Genomic DNA, 22201 nt, shown 5'->3' with positions numbered 1-22201 from the left:
TGTTTGTTTTTATTTTCATAGATGATCTTATTTGCAAAGCAGAGATAGAGACACAGATGTAGAGAACAAGTGCATGGATACCAAGACGGAAAGGGGCAGTGGTGGGATGAATTGGGAGATTGGGACTGACATATACGCTCTATTGACACCATGTGCAAAATGGATAATGAATGAGAAACTACTGTACCACATGGGGAACTCTACTCAATGCTCTTTGGCCACCTGGATGGGAAGGAAATCCAAAAAGAGGATAAATGTAAACATATAGCTGACTCACTTTGCTGCATAGAAAAAACTATAACAACATCGTAAAGCAACTATGCTGTTGTTTGTCCCTACGTCGTGTTCAACTCTTTGCGAACCCATGGACTGTAGCACACCAGGCTCCTCTGTCCCCCACTATTCCCAGAGTTTGCTCAGATTCATGTCCCCTGAGTTGGTGATACCATCATCTAACCATCATCCTCTGCTGCCTCCTTCTCCTGCATTGGTAGGTGGATTCTTTACTCCCAAAATCGCTATGGACAGTGACCAGCCATGAAACTAAAAGATGCTTGCTCCTTGGAAGGAAAGCAATGACAAACCTAGACAGCATATTAAAAGCAGAGACATCACTTTGCCGATGAAGATCCATCTAGTCAAAGCTTTGGTTTTTTCCAGTAGTCATGTATGGATGTGAGAGTTGGACAATAAAGAAAGCTGAGCACAGAAGAATTGATGCTTTCCAATTGTGGTGCTGGAGAAGATTCTTGACAGTCCCTTGGACTGCAGGAGCAAACCATTCACTTCTAAAGCAAATCAACCCTAAATATTCATTGGAAGAAGTGATGCTGAAGCTGAAGCTCTAATACTTTGGCCACCTGATGCAAAGAGCTGACCCATTGGAAAAGACTCTGATGCTAGGAAAGCAACAATACTCCAATTTAAAAAGAAAAAAAAATAATAATAAATTGGAAGAATGGTCTGTCTAAAATGAGATTTCATTCAAAGTGGTTCATATTTGTAAACGACTAAGTTTTCTAGTCTACAGGATACAAAGATAAAGTGATACAGTCTTTTTCTTTCACTTCCCCTTCCTTACCAGGATCCAGATCACTGCCATCTCTTGCCTGAACTAGTGCAGCCTCCCCACTTCTCTTCCTATTCTATTCCAAGTTGCTTCACTCCCCCCACCCCAAAAAAAAACCAGAAAACAAAAGAAAATATCAGATAAAATCACTTTTCTTAAACTTCTTCAATTGCTTCTTTTTGCAACTAAAGAAAAAAACAGATTCTATGCATTGAGGCCAACAAACCCAAGTGTGATCTGGCTCTTGCCTTTCCCTTCGACAATACCTTTGGTTAGTCCCCTTTTGGCACAGTCAGCTCCAGTATTACACACTCTAATTCCCTGTTTAAAAACTCCAGCATCCAGATCTCCTGTGAGTCTGTTTCTAGTTTCAAGATTGTTTTTTCTCTTCTTTTTGGTGACATGCTCTGTTTCTTGATGTCCTTAAATATGACCATAAATGATTCCTCCCTCCCCTCCATGCACACCACTCCTCCCATCAAGAAGCCCAGACTATTTCTCCTCTCCTTGAATAAGGACCTGATGTTGTGCCATTTCTGGGCCACACCTTTAAGAAAACTGGCAGCTTTGGCTTTTGCTCTTTTGAAAGCTATCCAGCATATCTCAAAATCCACGCTTTCCCAATGAAGAGGTCAGGCCCTGGATGAAGAGAGGGCATCTTTCTGTTTAACCCCCAAATGGGAGCAACAGCTAAATGCAGCTGCATCCTTGAACCCTGATAACACTAAATATATGACAGAAACTGCCTAGTAGAATCTGCCAACCTAGGTAATCATGAGAAATAGTAGTAAGTTGTTAACCATTTTAAGCCATTAAGTTTTGGAAGTTTGTTCCACAGCAGTAGATTGTGGAAACACTTGATGTGCCTAATAAGTTAAATACCTGATAATATGGTGTGAAACAAAAAATGTAGAGTTCTATCTTTTCCTTTACTGAACAGATAGAGTTAAGGTGGTTCATCTCAATCCAAACACAACTTGGTCAAAGCTGGTTTAGAATTTACCTAAGGTGTGGTCTAGGTTTGCTTGCTCTTCTCCAAGAACAGAGACGTCCAAGGCTTTCCAATGGGAGACGGGTGTGTTCACTGTTGCCTTTACCTACTGGTTTTTTTTTTTTTTTTCCCACCGTCTATCTGGGATTTATTTTCTTTTTTTTTTTTTTTTCCAGTGGGTTTTGTCATACATTGATATGAATCAGCCATGGATTTACATGTATTCCCATCCCGATCCCCCCTCCCACCTCCCTCTCCACCCGATTCCTCTGGGTCTTCCCAGTGCACCAGGCCGGAGCACTTGTCTCATGCATCCCACCTGGGCTGGTGATCTGTTTCACCATAGATAGTATACATGCTGTTCTTTTGAAATATCCCACCCTCACATTCTCCCACAAAGTTCAAAAGTCTGTTCTGTATTTCTGTGTCTCTTTTTCTGTTTTGCATATAGGGTTATCGTTATCACCTTTCTAAATTCCATATATATGTGTTAGTATGCTGTAATGTTCTTTATCTTTCTGGCTTACTTCACTCTGTATAATGGGCTCCAGCTTCATCCATCTCATTAGGACTGGTTCAAATGAATTCTTTTTAATGGCTGAGTAATATTCCATGGTGTATATGTACCACAGCTTCCTTATCCACTCATCTGCTGATGGGCATCTAGGTTGCTTCCATGTCCTGGCTATTATAAACAGTGCTGCTATGAACATTGGGGTGTATGTGTCTCTTTCAGATCTGGTTTCCTCAGTGTGTATGCCCAGAAGTGGGATTGCTGGGTCATATACCTACTGGTTTTTGAACTCCAATTCTTTTCTTATTGTTTTTTTTTTTTCCCCACTGTTTTTCTCATTGCTTTAACACACAGAAATTACTAAAAGATCTACTATGATTTCCAAAGGCTTTTAGCCTAGGTTTTTAGCCCCTTACCTCTCATAGTTTCAAAGTTACAAAATGGGCACGTCTTGGGCTTATTTCCTCCACCTCTACCTCTCACCTGGATCTTGAACTACTCAATTCTCCAATTTTATCTCTCTAGTTCTTTAAGGCCAATAAAAGCTCTGCTGGTTTCTCTGTTTACTAAGAAGTGACTTCTTCCTGGACAAAGCCCACTTTTTCAGACCTAGGCCTGGGCCCAGAATCAACAAATGGCTCCAAGGAAAGAGCATCCTTCGTAACATCAACTCTCCTCTTTATGGATCTTCTGTTCTGAAATCTGGACCTTCCCGTCTTTGTTGCTGTTGCAAATGTCTCATGCTCTTACACATTGTTTTTCTAATGATAATAAAATAATAATAGTAAAAGATTATTTTATTTGTATTTTATGCCTGATGAGAGATTTTGTCAATCACAAATGATTTCATTCTGGAGATTTAGAGAGCTGTATTCTGTGGTCTCCAAAATAGCAACTTAAAAGCTACCAAGGCTACAATAAATAAGCTTTAATACTTGGTAGGAGGTATTCCCCCAACTCATTCCATTTCCAAATTGTTCAGAAATCATTTGCCTATTCCTTGCCCTTTGCTTTTGAAAATTAATGTTAGGATAAGCTTATCAGTTCTACAGAAGACCTTGAAATTCTGAATGGAATTACATTGAATTTAGAGATAAATTGAAGAAGAAATAACTTTACAGTGTTGACCTTTTCAATTAATAAATACTCTTTATTTGGGTCTTTTTATATATCTTTTTAAGGCTTCCCTAGTGGCTCACACATAAAAAATTCTGCCTGCAATGCAGGAGACCTGAGTTCAATCCCTGGGTCAGGAAGATGGCCTGAGGATGAGATTGGCACCCCACTCCAGTATTCTTGCCTGGAGAATTCCATGGACAGAGGATCCTGATGGTCTACAGTCCATGGGGTCACAAAGAGTCAGACACGACTGAGAAACTTTCACTTTCATTTATATATCTTTTACACTTTGAAATTTTCTCAGTAAGGTCTTACATCTCAGATTGCCTGGTGATCTATATGTGTTGATGTTGCAAATGGAATTTTTAAGTTTAGTTCAGTTCAGTCACTCAGTCACGTCCGACTCTCTGGGACCCCATGGACTGCAGAAAGCCAGGCCTCCCTGTCCATCACCAACTCCTGGAGTTTACTCAAACTCATGTCCCTTGAGTGAGTGATGCCATCCAACCATCTCATCCTCTGCGGTCCCCTTCTCCCCTCACCTACAATCTTTCCTGACATCAGGGACTTTTTCAAAGAGTCAGCTTTTCACAGCAGGTAGCCAAACTATTGGAGTTTCAGTGTCAATATGAATGAATTCCAATGAATATTCAGGATTGATTTCCTTTAGTATTAACTGGTTGGCTCACCTTGCAATTCAAGGGACTCTCAAGAATCTTCTACAACACCATAGTTCCAAAGCATCAATTCTTCAGCCCTCAGCTCTTTTATAGTCCAATTCTCACATCCATACATGAGTACTGGAAAAACCATAGCCTTGACTAGACAGACTTTTGCTGACAAAGTAACGTCTCTGCTTTTTAATATGCTGTCCAGGTTGGTAATAACTTTTCTTCCAAGGAGTAAGTCTCTTTAAATTTCATGGCTGCAGTCACTATCTGCAGTGATTTTGGAGCCCCCAAAATAAAGTCTGCCACTATTTCCACTGTTTCTTTATCTATTTGCCATGAAGTGATGGGACCGGAGGCCATGAACTTAGTTTTCTGAATGTTGAGCTTTAAGCCAACTTTTGCACCCTCCTCTTTCACTCTTCTCTTCTCCACGGGATCTTCCCAGATCAGGGATCGAACACAGGTCTCCCACACTGCAGGCAGATTCTTTACCAGCTGAGCCACAAGGGAAGCCCAAGAACACTGGAGTGGGTAACCTATCCCTTCTCCAGCAGATCTTCCCAACCCAGGAATAGAATCGAGGTCTCCTGCATTGCAGGCAGATTCTTTACCAGGTGAGCTATCAGGGAGCTCCCAAGTTTCCCTCACAGAAGGTAAATTCTTGTTAATATTTTACTTATAGTTTTTGGATTTAATTTCAGAATTATGACTGGCTTATAATTTCCATCTCCATATCTCCTCATATGATTTTGACTTCAAGTTTGTAGTAGCCTCATAAAAGAAGTTGAAAGTTGGGAACAATACTTCTGTTAATATTTTGGTTAAAGTTTGTCTAAGATTCTCATTATTTATTTTTGAATGTTTGGGAGAAATTTTCTGTAAAAGTATTTTGTTGTGGTGTGTGTGTGTGTTTACAGATGTTTACTAACTTAACTTCTTTAAATGTTATATGATACTCAGGTTTTGAGGGGTTTCACACATTTTTGTTTTATCCGTTTTAATGACATTCTATTTTTAACTTTGCTAATTCTGCTGTGTTCCACTTATTAAGTCCTATGATTTTTGACTTTTATTGATCAATTTCTATAGAAAGTCAATTTCTATCTTTTTTTACTTCCTTTTTGAGGGGCAGACATACAGCACAATGGTTAAATGTATAGACCTTGGGATCAGATGGCTTAACCCAGGAGGTGACTAAGAGGATTAAATATGATAAACCACACAGAGTGATTTGGGACCAAAATAAAGTGCATGCATGCTAAATTGCTTCAGTCATGTCCAACTCTTTGTGACCCTCTGGACTGTGGCCAGTCAGGCTGCTCTGTCCATGGGATTCTCCAGGCAAGAACACTGGAGTAGGTTGCCATGCCCTCCTCCAGGGGATCTTCCCAAAATCAAGTAGGCTCTCAATAAATTTTAGCTATGACCATAACTAAGTTCCTCATTATTTTCTATCTCTTGACCCTTTTTATCATACTAATCATTTTCTCTGATGGCATATTTTAATCTCCTATATTCATTTATTCAATTTTAAAGTTGATGATAGATTTTCTCCCCTGATACTTCTATAAGGAAAAGAACATTACTTTTTCCTAATAACCATTATATCCAAAGCCTAGAGTCATAGTAGACACACAAACATGAATAAATGAATAAAAATAAATGAAATAAACAAACTCATAATAAATTGCAGAATCCTCATATCCAAATCCTCAATATGAAGGAAATATAGTATTTTTCTGGGACTTTAAATGGATATGGCAGTGTCAAAAATAAAGTTAACTACTGTATATAGTTTTGTCTGTTTCAGGCCTTTTGCCTTCAATATGTGAGATGTTCTTGAAATATTTTTTGACACGACATTGTTGGCAGGGAGCATCACATAGATTTTTAAGTACTATGGGATTTGCAGAGGAGGCTTCAGTTTTCTTAAATGAAAAAGCCAAGCTAAACTTTCTAAGTTGACTATCTTATTCAAAAAGCCAGAAAAGCAAATGAATGAGTTTAATGTATAATTTTTTTTTCTATTTTAGGTAATAAAGAACGTGATAAACCTCATAGTACGTATCAAAATCTTTCAGTATTTATTCAATTACTTCCTCTCCTTGAAACTAAACTGAGCTCTTAAATATTGTTTTTATTGACAGGATATCCAGGTTGGAACCCATCAGGGACACGTCAGCTGATAGCATGTAATCCATTGTACCTAATTTCTGTCCTTCTGACAATATTTTAATTCTCTTTTATGTACAAGGGAAACTCTCTGACATGACAACAAAGAAATAGGTTATGGTTAAGTGTAACTCTTACCTGTTTAATTACTAAGGCTTCTAAATGCTTTATCTGTTATCTAAATTTAATGTGTTTTTAATTCAAAAGATGTACTATAATATAGAAGGGTAGCAATAAAACAAAGCAAAACTTAAGTGACTTAAAAATTATTTTACATGTATCAAGAGTCTTGTTCTCTAATATTCTAGATGGTCTTTTAGTTAGAGTACACTTAAAGAATTAAACATTTCAGACAGTAGGTATTTTCCTTAAATGCCAGTAGTTCTCTTCAAGAGTTCCCTCGTTATTCAGAAACAAAATGTTATTAAGGAAAGTTTCAAATAGCCTGTAATGTTATATTATGGTCATAGTCAGTAGTTGGGGAAAATGATGAGAACAGTTAAACTCAAAAAGGGAGAATTAGGAAATTTTACTTTTAGGAGATTTTATTTTTAAATGTACCCTGTATACATAACAGGATGCAGGTATACCTTTTAAAGTCCTGTACAAAATTATCTGTAGTATAATTAACAACATCTATACAAACCAAAAAACTGGTGCATTCTGGCATTTTTTTGTCTGAAGACCAAAAAAGAAAGAAAGAAACAAACAAACAAAACAGATTATTCAATTAATTCAGTTTTTTAAGTCACTTATGTTGAATAGTTGACTTCTATGTACTAAATAAATGATCTAGATCTTTTTCTTCTCAACTAAAGCAACCACCAACTTCCCTCAGCTGTAAATATTAAAAATCATAATATTTTTATGCTGTAAATGTATTTTTACATGATTTGAAATGTAAATGTATTTTAAATGTATTTTTAACCTGATTGCAGTCTAATGGCAGAATTCATTCTTTGGGAAATCTGTCTGCCTTCCACTGGTTGTAGCCCACCCACATTGTGGAGGGTAATCTGCTTTACTTAAAGTCAACTGACTGTAAATGTTAATCATATCTAAAAAATACCTTTGCAACAATATCTAGACTAGTGTTTGACCAAATACCAACCACCATAGTCTAGCCACACTGACATGCAGCATTAACCATCACACTGCTGCTCAGCATCAGCATGGTGTGGAGAGTCATTACCATGTTAGTAAAATAAATCATTGCTATTTGCTTAACTATTGCATTGTTAAAATGTGAGTTCATAATTAGTTACCCTGGCAGTTTGAAATAGGCTAAATGTAAATTGACATATATACATAGTATACTTTTGTTTTATTGTTCTATTTGTGGATTTTTAATTAAACTTTTTCCAATAATTAAAATATCTTTTGATTTTCAATATAATTATTCCATTACTTCTTTAGATTCCTTAATCATCCAGGAGCATATGTTTCCTTAGGTAGATGAATTGAAATTCTACAGGCCATACTTAAAAATGAAATTTTACAGAATTATACCCTCTGATTTTGAAAAAAAAAAATTTGTCAGGGAGTATTGCATTAGCACTGCTACAGGATCTTGTAAGTAATGGCAGTTCTCAGATAATGGGATTTCTACATGCAGAGCTTTCTATCTATGCTGAAGCTGTGAGCAAAGGCTGGGCAGGTGGAGTGCCTCTGCCTTACCAGTGGGGCTTCCCCTCATTAGCAAGAAGAGAAAATTCTGGACCAACAAAATATCTTTTCCTTGTGATCATAACCATAGGCTCTTGACAGGATATCTTAAAAGGCCTGGCATCACTTTAATTCTTTTACTCTGAGAAGATATTGCTTTAATAGTGACCATAAGTGACCCTCCAATTTCACACAGTTTGGAATTACTGGACAAACAGCTCTGTACTCAGTCTTTTCAAATTACTGAAGGCAGTTAACTCAGGGTTTGAACAGTGCATTATTCTGGGGATCTTTTTGTCCTACTAGGCTATGCTTGAAGTTTCCAGAAGTGATCAGACTCATCAGTTTTAACTGGGTCAGTTGTATCCCATTCTTACTCCTTGAAGGATGGTGAAAAGATGGTTTAAACTGTAGTCTCTGTAGTTTTTGATTATGCATCCCTATTATTAAAATAAAATATTGTAGAGTAACTAATATTCCTGGTTCTCCATGGGACTGAGGGGGTTCCCAGGACATAGGAAATCACAATAAACCCAGAACATTCCCTTACAAATCAGGAGCTGATGTACCTAAGCTTGAGTTAGAAGTATGAATATATCATGTAATTTTATGTATCATGTGTGTTTTTACAATAGAGTATTATATGTTTTACTCCAATCCAGTATTTTAAAATATACAAAAATTGAACCTGAAAAGGATGATGTAAAAGTGAATTTTAAAAAACTGCTAAACAGAGGACTTCCCTGGTGGTCCAGTGGTTAAGAATCCACCTTGCAAGGCAGGGGATGCGGGTTCCATCCCTGGCCAGGGAGCTAGGATCCCACAGGCTGAGGGGCATATGGGCCTATGTGCCATGACTATTGAGCCCACGTGCTGCAACTGATACCAATGCGGTCAAATAAATAAACAAAAATGACTGCTAAGGAGATATTTATGCTAGGAAGATGAGTCCAACAATCAACAGTGTGTGCTTGCCCTTGTATTGTATTGCCTTGTATTGTACAGTTACAACTGTAACTGACCTGAAGTATTTTCTCAGCTCTTTTGGCAAGATTATTTGGTGATGGCTGGCTAGGTTAAAACTAGGTAACAATCTGTAATTAAATTCACCTGAGTTCACATACTGGAACGAAAGAAACAAGCAAATTCCATCATCATCTCTCACAGAGGAACTCCCATTTTCCCCTCAAGAAAGCTCCACACCACTTGACATTACCCCTAGTCAAAAACCACCAGGAACCCCTCTGCAGTTGCATACAGTGAATTTGCTCCTTGTAGCTAGTGAAACCACGCCAGCTATCATAAGAATAGCTATCACATCACTATCATAAGAATAATTCTACAAATATGTATTAAGAATGCATACTAGGTCTCATAAAACGCTGTTAAAAATATAATCTAGTCCTTGTCCATATAACAAGTGAAAATGAAAATGAGATATTTTTATTAACAGTATTAACTTAATAATAGTAATAACTAACATTAAGCAATGTTTACAATGTACCAAGCACTTAGTGATTTACATGCAATAGTTTATATAATCCTCTCAGTAATTCTGCTATTAATTTTCATTTCTTGAACTGCTAGTAGATTTAAACATTCTCACAGCAATGTCAAGACTGACAAGAATGTATTTTGAGAGTTATCAAGACCGTCTTGGGGAATGCTGTCCTTCAGCGGAAGGATTCCTAGGAGTTGTTGCACACATGCAACCATGCTAAATAAACATTAAGCTCCAGAATACAGGAGTCAATGTCAATTTAGAAGTCAAAACTTTATATCAATAGTCCCAGGTTTATACTCAAATTTTTGACTTTCACCAGTAGATAGAGGCAAGTTACATTTCCAGAGGCTCAAATTCATGCTGGAATCTGGTTGCATACAGATCACCTTATCAAATAGGTGACAGGAATAGTACAGGCAGTACGAATATTTCCACTACACGGTTTTGGCTCTTTTGTGTTTTGGCCTGTTTGTTTTTGGTGGTCAATTGCCTGTTCATCTCCTTCATTCATTGTGCTAATGGTGCTATTCATTTTCTTAGAAATTTTAAATGATTCTTCCAAAGTGTTAGTGGCTCAGTCATGCCCAAATCTTTGCGACCCCATGGACTGCAGCCCACCAGGCTCCTCTGTCCGTGGGTTTTCCCAGGCAAGAATGTTGGAGTGGGTTGCCATTTCCTTCTCCAGGGGATCTTCCTGAACCAGTGGTCGAACTTGGGTTCCCTGCACTACAGGCCGATTCTTTACCAACTGAGCTACCAAGAAGCCCAAATGATAATGTGTCTTAATGGCATGTCAGTGATTTTAATCCCTTGATATTTATGTAGCAAGTATCATTTTCAGTTGTCCTTTATTTTCATTTTAATAAAGTCTATCTTTCCACTCTTGAATATTGGATTTATTTGCAGCATCCTTTTGGTTTTCTCTTGTAATGCTTCTCATGTACCGTTAGCATCATTTGAATTTCTGAATTATAGGAAAGAACAACCAAATGAGGACTGATAGAAAAGTGAAAAAAGTAAGAAAAAGAGTCAAAGGTAAAAACCATATATCTTCCCAATAACATTCATACAGAGAACAAAATCACACTCATTAGTATCTTTAATCTTCTTTCATGATCATTCTCCTTACGTATACATTAAAAGAATGTATTTTTGAACTTGCTAGCTTTTATCAAAATCAGAAATGATACAGAATTAGAGTATTATTTCCTTAAAATTTCAAAAACAGTGTAAAGAAACTGAAAACTTAAGGAAGTCCCAAATCAACTGAGATAAACAAGGTGCTTAAAATCTATTTCCTAAAATTGCCCTGATGTTTTAAGTAAAGCTATATCTCTGTTAGACACAACAGAAAAGTAAATGAGTATTCAAAAAGTACACCGGCAGCAGAACTTTAATGAGAGAACATAGTGAAACTTAATTTTCACAATGCTTTTAAAAAATAGATGATTCTGTCTCTATCCTCCAACAATTCTTATGCCTTCAAGAAACTTAATGTGTAAATCACTCTAAAAATTAAGAAAGTAAAAACTTATTTGAGGGCTAATGAATAGCCAAATATTCCAATGTTTCAATAGTCACAAATCTTAAAACTTATGAGAAAACTAACATATCTTTGGTACTGATGAATAATCTATAATTTAATACATAATATGTTAAATAGTGACTAAATAATCCTCACATATTATGTGCATATTTAAAGTTTTTTTTTAAATTTTAAAATGTAACACATTTAAACTATATTTTGTATGAAGTACATGATGCCAGCCAATTCACTGACAGATATGAAAAGCTGAATATTTGCAAAACATCTTCAGGAAATGTGACCTCCTTCCACACAAACCAAACCAGACGTCTCCATGTGCCCTTCCTCTGTAGTCCCGTGTTAGACACCTGAGTTTGAACACTGGCTCTAACACTTACGAGCTGGATGGCTTTAGACAAATTACATGACTTCTCTTTTTCTCAGCTTTTCCATCTGTAAAATGGAGGTAAGAATAGTATCTGTTTCTTAGCAAGGAGGTATCACCTCACACCAGTCGGAATGGCCATCATTACTAAGTCTATAACTAATAAATGGTGGAGAGGGTGTGGAGAAAACGGAACCCTCTTACACTGTTGTTGGGAATGTGTATTGGTGCAGCTACAATGGAAAACAGTATGTAGGTTCCTCAGAAAACTAAAAATTGCATTGCAATATAATCAACAACCCCACTTTTGGGCATATATCCAGACAAAACTTTAATTTGAAGACATATGCACCCCTGTGTTCACAGCGGCAGTATCTGTGACAGCCAAGACATGGATTCAATCTAACTGTCCATGAACAGATGAATGGATAAAGAAGATGTGATATATATATATATGTATATGTATATATATACACACACACATATATATATGCAATATATACATGAATGGAATACTCCTCAACCATTAAAAGAATGAAATAATGCCACTTACAGCAACATGAATGGACCTAGAGATTACCAAACTGTAAGTGAAGTACTTCAGAGAGACAAATATCAGATGATATCACTTATACGTGGAATCTAAAATACTACAGAAACAAACATATCTACAAAACAAAAACAAACTCCCTGATAAAATAACAGATTTGTGGTTGCCAAGGGTGAGGGAGGTGTAGGAGCAAAGGCCTGGGAGTCTGGGATTAGCAGAGGCAAACACATACAGGATGGATAAACAAGTTCCTATTGCATAGCACAGGGAACTATATTCCACATCCTGTGACAAACCATAATGGAATAGAATATGAAAAAGAATATTTATGACTGAATCACTTTGCTTTAAAGCAGAAATTAAACACACTACAAATCAACTATACTTCAATAAAATTTTTAAACATAATAATATGTGTTTCTTAAGGTATTTATGATTTAAATGAGCTGATACTTTCTGAGCATGTAAAACTGCACCTGATATTTCTGGGAACAACACTGTGAACATAATCACCACAAATTTTACACTAAAAATGATTAAAATGCTAAGTTTTATGTCACGTATTTTTTACCCCAATAGAGAACAAATGAAACAACTTCTGAAATAATTTTTAAAATGAATTTTAAAATAGCATTTATTACTCTGTATTACAGTTATTTGATTATTTGTCTGTATCACCTTTAATTAAGTTTGAGCAAGCTCCGGGAGACAGTGAAGGACAGGGAAGCCTGGTGTGCTGCAGTCCATGGGGTTTCAAAGAGTCAGACACAACTTGACAACTGAACAACAGCCTTTAACTGAAAACTTCATGTGGATAGACTACGAATCTCGTTTGTTGAGAATTTATGTCTCTAACACCTAGTGTAGGTCTGACACACAGACGCCCTAAAGAAATACGTTTTAAATCAATGAGTAAGATGTCCAGCAATGGAATGAGCTACCTAAGACATAGTGACTTCCCTATCAATGATGTGTCCAGAGTAAGTCTAATACATTGGGACTAAAGTCTAATACTTCTTGCTAGTCTAAGATGGCATTATTCCATTTATCTTGTGCTTTAACATAGCAATTTTCATAGTCTAACAACAGAACCAACATAATGAAGGAATTCCATCTTTCATCACTTGTCACCTTCACCCCCACAGTATGCTCTGGTCATACTAAAACCTTTTTGATCTCCTGGGATATTGTATCCTTTTCTCTTTGTTTAGAAAGCACTCTTTATCTTGTGTGCTTCACTTTCTTGATGTCACATTCCCCACACAGGCTTACCTAGTCCTCAAAAAGGGGGTTAGCTGTCCCACGCGTAATGCCAGAGTACTTTGGCTTTGTGTTTCTCCCATGGCATAGAAGGCCCCAGTTTGCTAGTTCTCCAGACTGTAAGCTACTTGGAAGCAGGATTTTTGCCTTGTTCATTGGCCTTTCTCACCCACCTAACACACTACCTGGTAATATACATTTAATGAAAAAAGGCATGAATGAAAACATCTTGTGAGCTATGCTGCTTTCTATTGTGTACACCATTTTTTCTTTTTTTGGCTGTGCTGGGTCTTGGTTGTTGTGCTTGGACTTTCTCTTGTTAGTGAGCACAGGTTTCAGGTGCCTGGAGGCATGTGGGATTTTAGTTCCCTGACCAAGGATTGAACCTGTGCCCCCTGCATTGGAAGGCAGATTCTTAACCACTGGACCATCAGGGAAGTCCTACCATAGATAATTTTTTCAAGCACGTGCATTTTTAGATATTTTTTGTCAAGCAACTGCAATGCTTTTTTTATGGCAAAATTCTGTCCCTTGTCAATGATTTTGAATATCTTCTTAACACTATCCAGGACAATATATGATATGTAAATATGTACCCCAAAACAATTTTTTTTTAATGGCTACAGCTTACATTCTTCAAAGCAAGTTTTCTTGAGCAAAATATATGAAGCTAAAAAGAATCGCTGGGACACTAGCCATTTTTGTCTGAAACAAATGAAAATCAAAAAAAAAAAAGAAAAAAGTGTTGTCGACGGTTATCATGACAATTTATCAGAGATGATATTGATATTTCAGACTGTCTATACATGCTGACGGAAGGAAAAAAAAAAAAAAGAAAATACTTCAACTTTATGAGAATTCGATGAGCCCTAATCTAGCCCCTACCTGCTCAGCTTTCCACTCTTCTCATTTATCCTGCAGTTTCCCACAAAGGATCATTAAAACATTGTGAAAATCTCAATGAGGAAGTTGGTCTACAAGAGGATATTCTTCCCCAGGATGGAAATAAAAGGAGCATCTTGCACTAAAATCCCACCATAACTAGCAAGGATTTCTTTTTTTAGACTGAATTTTCATCAGTAGCACAGAATTCGCAAATTACTCAGGTTATTTACTCAGCAATTGACATTTACTCTGTAGTCGACTCATTAATAAAGGATGACACATCATCTGCTGTCAAAAACCGATTCTAGATATTTGCCAACATTACTTTAGAGAAAAACCTGCACTCTCGTACCTCAGCCGTCTGTTTCGGGTAATTCTGCAGATGGTTTTCACGAGTCTTCGCTCGCTGTTTTGCTTCTTGCTGATACTTTTCCCTCCGCTCCGGAGAGGCGGGGCCCGCTGCCTGCACCGCCCCTCCGCGTTGACTGGTAGGCCGCCGGGGCGAGCCTGCGCGTGCGCACTGGCCTGTCCGCGGCAGGTGGACTATGGCGGCCCTGCGCTTCTCCGTGGAGTGGTACGCCCGATGGTTTCCTTTGACGCAGACGGGCATTTGGAAGGTGTGGCTATGTGAGTTCTGGCTGCTACTGCTGGGTTCCGGTTTGAACGCGAATCTTTTGCCTGACGAGGAGGACGTAAGGTTTATCAATGAGTACGTGAACCTCCACAATGAGGTCCGGGGCAACGTCTTGCCCCGAGCGGCTAACATGCGCTTCATGGTGAGGCCCTAAGGCGGTTGCCTAAACCTCCGACAACCCCTGCAGGGTGCGCCCCCTCAGCCGCAGAGTTTGGGCCACTGCTCTGCTGAAGGTTGTGGGGAACCACACTTAAGAGTTTGGATTTAAAAATACACGTAAAATTTACCCATTCAAGAAATGAAAACCACTATCACTCTAACGCATTCTCGTCAGCAAAGGTTTGCACAGGGCTGGGACTGGGGTGAGTAGAGCTCCTCGCCTAGGGTGCAAGATTTAAGGGAACTTTCCATTCGAGAAAATGACAGTTTAATGCAGTGTTGTTTTTTAATTTGAAAATCAATGCAAAACTGCTCTTGATGAAAATCGTATCAATTTAAGCAAAGCCAGGATCTTTAAGCTTGAACTGGGGAGAGACACGCGTGCCCCGCTCAGGATAGTGCAAGGGAGAAGACAGATTCGGTTTTTACTTAAAATTCTGAAGTTTTACCATGGATGTTTTCACACCAGTTTTGCCTTTTTAAAATATTTTTTTATCATGGCTATTGAGTTTTTTGGTATCCAGCCTAAATTTTGCGCTCTAGAGGGTGTTTCATTCACGTCTTCCTAGACCAGACCTGATTTTGCATTCTCTAACGTTGTTGTTCTAACTTCTCCGTTGCATTTCCCGCTATTTCTTTATAATATCTCATCAGCTTTTCCTTTGGTGCTGTGGAGTCTTCATGATTGTCATTAAAAAGGAATGCACAATTAATTAAGTAACTACAGGGCAATTAGGAGCTTCCAATATACATTGTAAATATCGCAAGGACCGTCTTCCTAGATGTCAGCCTTTTCTTCCTTCTGGATTAGTTCTTTAGGAAAAATTCCAGGAATGTGAAAAAGAATGGTTTTTTTCTATGTGGACGATACATAGGAAATACAGTATTGAAGGACTGTGCCAATGTAAGCAAACATTAAAAGTGTAGAATTACTCTGTTTTCACCACATCTGACTGACTGGGTGTTTTCAATTCTTTGATAAACTAATAAATTATAAAAAGGGAACGTTCCTTTAATGTTAATTTTAAAGCCTTATTTTGATTGGACATAGTTTTTTCTTTCTTGGTCATTTTCTTTACCTTTTGTATTAAGTTTCTTCTTCTCTTTATATATTTTCTTATATAAATATACTAGTATTGTATCTGCTGAAGGTAAAGTTTTTATCTTTTGAATTTAGTTAGAATTTGAGAATATTTGAGAGTGATATATATATATATATTTTTCACCCTTTCACACTTTGTGATTACTTTTATTTCTTTCAAGTTTGAACAGTGACCTTCCTCCTGATAATGAATAATCACAAAATTTTTTAATACAACTTTTAATAGATTTTGTATTCTTAATCTCAAAAAATTTTATTTCAAACTTAAAGCATAGAGAATAATTTGTGTCCCTACCGTATATATCTTCATATGTGAACATTTTTGAAGGAATAGTGTTTTGGGTACAGTTTAAAGCCCCAGTCAAAATTTTATCCTTCTGTTCTTTCTAAAAGTTGATGTCTATTTTTCCCTTAGCTTTTCTAGGATATAAATAATAACCAGTAAATAATATAGTCTATCATAATAGTATGTTCTACTTAGAACTTTGCCTTGACACGTTTGGAAATCATACATTTTATTTTCATTGGTTATGCTCAACATTTTAGTGTATATCTTTATAAAGTCCAAAATTAAGCAACATCTATAACCTTCTTCTGAATATTAAAAAGATACTACAACACACAAATTCTGTCTCCTGCCCATGTCCATGCTGTTGTTGTATGTAACCTAGTAGTTCTGCTCTACCTTGTTTTTAAACTGAAAATTCTATTGGTTTTTTTAATTATAAAATATACATAACACAAAATTTATGGTTTTAACCATTTTTAAATGTACATTTCTATATACATTTACAGTGTTGTGCAAGCACTACCACTGTTCATCTCCAGAACATTTTCCTCCTCCCCAACTGAGACTGCACCAATTAAGCACTAACTCCCCATCCCCTTCTTGCTGCTGGCAACTACCATTTTGCTTTTCTGTCTTGAAACCTTGACTGCTCCAGGTATGTCATATAAGAATCTGAAGTGTTTTTCTTTGAGATTGTCTTGTTTCACTTAGCATGTCTTCAGGGTTCATGCTGTAGCATGTGTCAGAATTTCCATCCTTTTAAAGGCTGAATAATATTTCACTTTATGGATATATGATATTTCGTTTACCCATTCATCTGTCGATGGACACTTGAATTTCTTCCACCTTTTGGCTATTGTGGATAATGCTACTGTGGACATAGGTATGTGAATAAATATCTCTTCAATACCCTGCTTTCACTTCTATTGGTTATATACCCAGAAATGGAATCGCCAAAATGGGTAGAAATTCTGTTTAATTTTGAAGAACTGATATTCTCTTTCTCATAGTGGCTACACAGTTCCCATTCCTACTAGCAATACACAGGGTTTCAATTTCTCCAAATCTTTGCCAACACTTGTTTTCTGGGTTTTTGGTTTGTTTTTTTTTTTAGTTCATAAGTGGTGTGAAGTCATGTCATTATGGTTTTGATTTGCATTTCCCTAATGATGTTAGGTTGAACATCTTTATTCTTTACATATGTAGAATTCTTTATATATTATATACACACGTATATATATATAGAGAGAGGATTTTTTATATATTCTAGATAAAATATCTTAACAATACATGATTTTCAACTGTTTTCCCCCTTTCCATAGGTTGCCTTTTCATTCTGTTAATAGTATCTTTTGATACACAAAAGTTTTTCATTGTAATGAAGACTAATTCATCTATTTTTTATCATGTTACCTATACTTTTGGTGGCATATCTAAGAAATCATTGCCAAATCCAATGTCATGAAACATGTCCCCTTTGTTTCTTCTAAGAATTTTATAGCTTTAGCCAACAGGTACATAAAAAGGTCCTCAACATGACTAATCATCCAGGAAATGCAAATTAAAACTACAATAAAATATCACATCATATCTGTTAGAATGTCTCACATCAAGAAAGACAGGAGATAGAGAGACAAACAACAGAATTACTGAAATGAAAACTACTCTAGAAGGAATCAGTAGTAGAATATCTGAAGCAGAAGAATGAATCAAATAAAGTAAAAAAAAAAAAAAATGAAAAGAACTGAGGATAGTCTCAGAGACCTCTGGGACAATATCAAAGTCACCAACTTTCAAATTATAGGGGTCCCAGGAGAAGAAGTGAAAAAGAAAGGGTGTGAGAAAATTTTTGAAGAGATTAGAGTTGAAAATTTCCCCAATATGGAAAAGGAAATAATCAAGTCCAAGAGGCACAAAGAGTCCCATACAAGATAAAACCAAGGAGAAACATGCCAAGATGCATACTAATCAAACTAACAAGGACTAAACACAAAGAAAGAATAGTAAAAGCAGCAAGGGAGAAGCAACAAGTAACATACAAGGGAAACCCCATAGGCTTAACAGCTGATCTTTTGCAGAATCTCTGCAGGCCAGAGGGGAATGGCAGGATATATTTAAAGTACTGAAAGGGAAAAATCTACAACCAAGATTATTATACCCAGCAAGGATCTCATTCAGAATTGATGTAGAAATCAAAAGCTTTTCAGATAAGCAAAAGTTAACAGAATTCAGTACCACCAAACCAGCTTTACAACAAATTTTAAAGAGACTTATATAGTCAAGAAATACAAGAGAAGAAAAAAAGATCTACAAAATCAACCCCAAACAATTAAGAAAATGGAAATAGGAACATATATATCAATAATTACTTTAAATGTAAACAGATTCAATGCTCCAACCAAAAGACACAGACTGACAGAATGGATACAAAAACAAGACCCATATATATGCTGTCTACAAAAAACCCACCTCAGACCTCAAGACACGTATAGACTGAGAGAGAAAGGATGGAAAAATATATTCCATGCAAATGGGAAGCAAAAGAAAGCTGTGGTAGCAATCCTCATATCAGACAAAACAGACCTTAAAATAAAGAAGTTTACAAGAAATAAGGAAGGACACTACATAATAATCAAGGAATCAATCCAAGAGGAAGACATAACAATTGTAAATATTTAAGCACCCAACATAGGAGCACCTTAATACGTAAGAGAAACACTAACAGACATAAGAGGAGCAATTGATAGTAACACAACAATAGTAGGAGACTTTAACATCCCACTCACACCAGTGGACAGATCATCAAAACAGAAAATTAATAGGGAAACACAAGTCTTAAAAGAGACATTAAATGAGATGGATCTCTTAAAATAAATAAATAAATAAATAATGAGATGGATCTCATGGATATCTTCAGGACATTCCATCCAAATGCAGAAGAATACACCTTCTTCTCAAGTGCACATGAAACAGTCTCCAGGGTGGACAACATCGTGGTTCACAAATCAAACCTCAGTAAATTTAAGAAAATTGTAATCGTATCAAGCATCTTCTCTGGCCACAATGCTATGAGACTAGATATCAATTACAAGAAAAAAAAAGTGTAAAAAACACAAACACGTGGAGATTAAACAACACATTTCTAAATAATCAACAGGTTACTGAAGAAATCAAAAGAGAAATCAAAAAATTTCTAGAGACAAATGACAAAACGTGACAACTAAATATCTATGGGATACAGCAAAAGCAGTTCAACGAGGGAAGTTTATAGCAATACAATGCTACCTCAAGAAAACCATTGAATAGACAACCTAACTTTACACCAAAGCAGTCTTGTGAAAGAAGAATGGAGCTGGAGGAATCAACCTTCCTGACTTCAGATTATACTACAAACTCCAGTCATCAAGACAGTATGGTACTGGCACAAAAACAGAAATACAGACCAATGGAACAAGATAGAAAGCCCAGAAATAAAGCAATGCACCTATGGGTACTTTATTTTTGACAAAGGAAGCAAGAACATACAATGGGACAAAGACAGTCTCTTCAATAAATGATGCTGGGAAAACTGGACAGCTACATGTAAAAGAATGAAATTAGAACACTTCCTAACACCATACACAAAGATAACCTCAAAATGGATGAAAGATATAAGTGTAAGACCAGAAACTATAAAACTCTTAGAGGAAAACATAGGCAGAACACTCGATGGCAGAAATCAAAGCAAGATCCTCTATGACCCACCTCCTAGAGTAACAGAAAAAAAAGAAAAGTAAACAAGTGGGACCTGATTAAACTTAAAAGCTTTTGCACAGCAAAGAAAACTATAAGCGAGGTGAAAAAACAACCCTCAGAATGGGAGAAAATAATAGCAAATGAAACAACTGACAAAGGAGTAATTTCCAAAATATACCAGCAGCCTCATACAACACAATGCCAGAAAAACAACCCAATCCAAAGTGGGGAAAAGAGCTAAACAGACATTTCTCCAAAGAAGATATACAGATGGCTAAGAAACACATGAAAAGATGTTCAGTGTCACTCATTATTAGAGAAATGCAAATCAAAAGTACAATGAGATATCACGTCACATCTGTCAGAATGGCCATCATCACAAAGTCTACAAACAATAAATTCTGGACAAGGTGTGGAGAAAAGGGAACTCTCTTGTACTGTTAGTGGGAATGTAAATTGATGCAGCCACTATGGACGACAGTATGGAGATTCCTTAAAAAACTAGGAATAAAACCACCATATGACCCAGCAATCCCACTCGTAGGCATATACCCTGAGGAAACCAAAGGTGAAAAAGACACATGTATCCCATTGTTCACTATAGCACTATTTACAATAGCTAGAACATGGAAGGAAGCTAAATGTCGATTGACAGATGAATGGATAAAGAAGTTGTGATACACATGTGCAATGGAATATTATTCAGCCATAAAAAGGAACGCCTTTGAGTCAGCTCTAATGAGGTGGATGAACCTAGAACCTATTATACAGAGTGAAGTGAGTCAGAAAGAAAGATTTATTCTAACACATATATATGGAATCTAGAAAAATAGTACTGAAGAATTTATTTACAGGGAAGCAATGGATAAGCAGACATGGAGAATATAGACATGGAGAGAGGGGAGGAGAGGGTGAGATGTATGGAAAGAGTAACATGGAAACTTACATTACCATGTGTAAAACAGAGAGCCAGTGGGAATTTGTGTATGGCTTAGGAAACTCAAACATGGACCCTGTATCAACCTGGCGGGGTGGGATGGGGAGGGAGATGGGAGGGAGTTTCAAAAGGGAGGGGATATATGTATACCTATGGCTGATTCATGTTGAGGTTTGATAGAAAACAACAAAACTCTGTAAAGCAATTATCTTTCAATAAAATAAATAAAAGGACGGGAGAAAACAAATGTCTGTGAGAATGAGGAGAAAAGGGAACCTTTGTGCATTGTTAATAGAAATGTATATTCATGCAACAATTTGGGAAAACAGTGTGAAGGTTCCTCAAAAAAACTTCTTTTAAAGTTTTGTGTGATCCAGCAATACCACACTTAGATAGCTGCATCCAAAGGAAATGACAACAGAATATCACAGAGATGTATGCACTCTTATGTTCATTGCAGCATTATTCATAATAGCGAAGATACGGAAACAACCTATGTGTCCATCAATGAGTGAATGAACAAAGAAGTAGCAGTCTGTATACAGACAATGGACATCTCATGGTTTAGCCATGACAAAAAAGGAAATCCTGCCATTTACAGCAATTGGAGGGAACTTGAAGGCATTGTCCTAAGTGAAATAAGCCAGATAAAGACAGATATTACATTTTGTTGATGTTTAGTTGAGCTGTGAACTTCCAGATGTTCAAGCTGGAACTAGAAAAGGCAGAGGAACCAGAGATCAAATTGCTAACATCTGCTGGATCATTGAAAAAGCAAGAGAGTTTCAGAAAAACATCTGTTTCTGCTTTATTGACTATGCCAGAGCCTTTGACTGTGTGGATCACAATAAACTGTAGAAAATTCTAAAAGAGATGGGAATACCAGACCACCTGACCTGCCTCTTGAGAAACCTGTGTGCAGGTCAGGAAGCAACAGTTAAAACTAGACATGGAACAACAGGCTGGTTCCAAATAGGTAAAGCAGTACGTCAAGGCTGTATATTGTCACCCTGCTTATTTAACTTATATGCAGAG

The 22201-nt window shown here is 36.8% G+C and overlaps 2 protein-coding genes across 2 annotated transcripts in view; both read left to right on the top strand.

The window, feature by feature from the left end:
• GLIPR1L1 (GLIPR1 like 1) overlaps window positions 1-6667 on the top strand; it is a 29783-nt gene extending 23116 nt beyond the window's left edge. Inside the window, exons 5-6 of the mRNA XM_043446888.1 lie at window positions 6398-6424; window positions 6512-6667. Of these exons, the coding sequence (XP_043302823.1) occupies window positions 6398-6424; window positions 6512-6600 (116 nt within the window). The 3' untranslated portion in view covers window positions 6601-6667. The remainder of the gene's footprint in view (window positions 1-6397; window positions 6425-6511) is intronic.
• Window positions 6668-14855: 8188 nt separating this feature from the next.
• Window positions 14856-22201, top strand: part of GLIPR1L2 (GLIPR1 like 2) — a 31618-nt gene continuing 24272 nt past the window's right edge. The window contains exon 1 of the mRNA XM_043446479.1: window positions 14856-15086. Coding sequence (XP_043302414.1) covers window positions 14856-15086 — 231 coding nt within the window. The remainder of the gene's footprint in view (window positions 15087-22201) is intronic.

Source organism: Cervus canadensis, chromosome 25 (genome assembly GCF_019320065.1).
Source record: "Cervus canadensis isolate Bull #8, Minnesota chromosome 25, ASM1932006v1, whole genome shotgun sequence".
Classification (NCBI taxonomy): domain Eukaryota; kingdom Metazoa; phylum Chordata; class Mammalia; order Artiodactyla; family Cervidae; genus Cervus; species Cervus canadensis.
The sequence above is the reverse complement of the archived record's forward strand: the minus strand, read 5'-3'. Positions and strand labels throughout refer to the sequence as shown.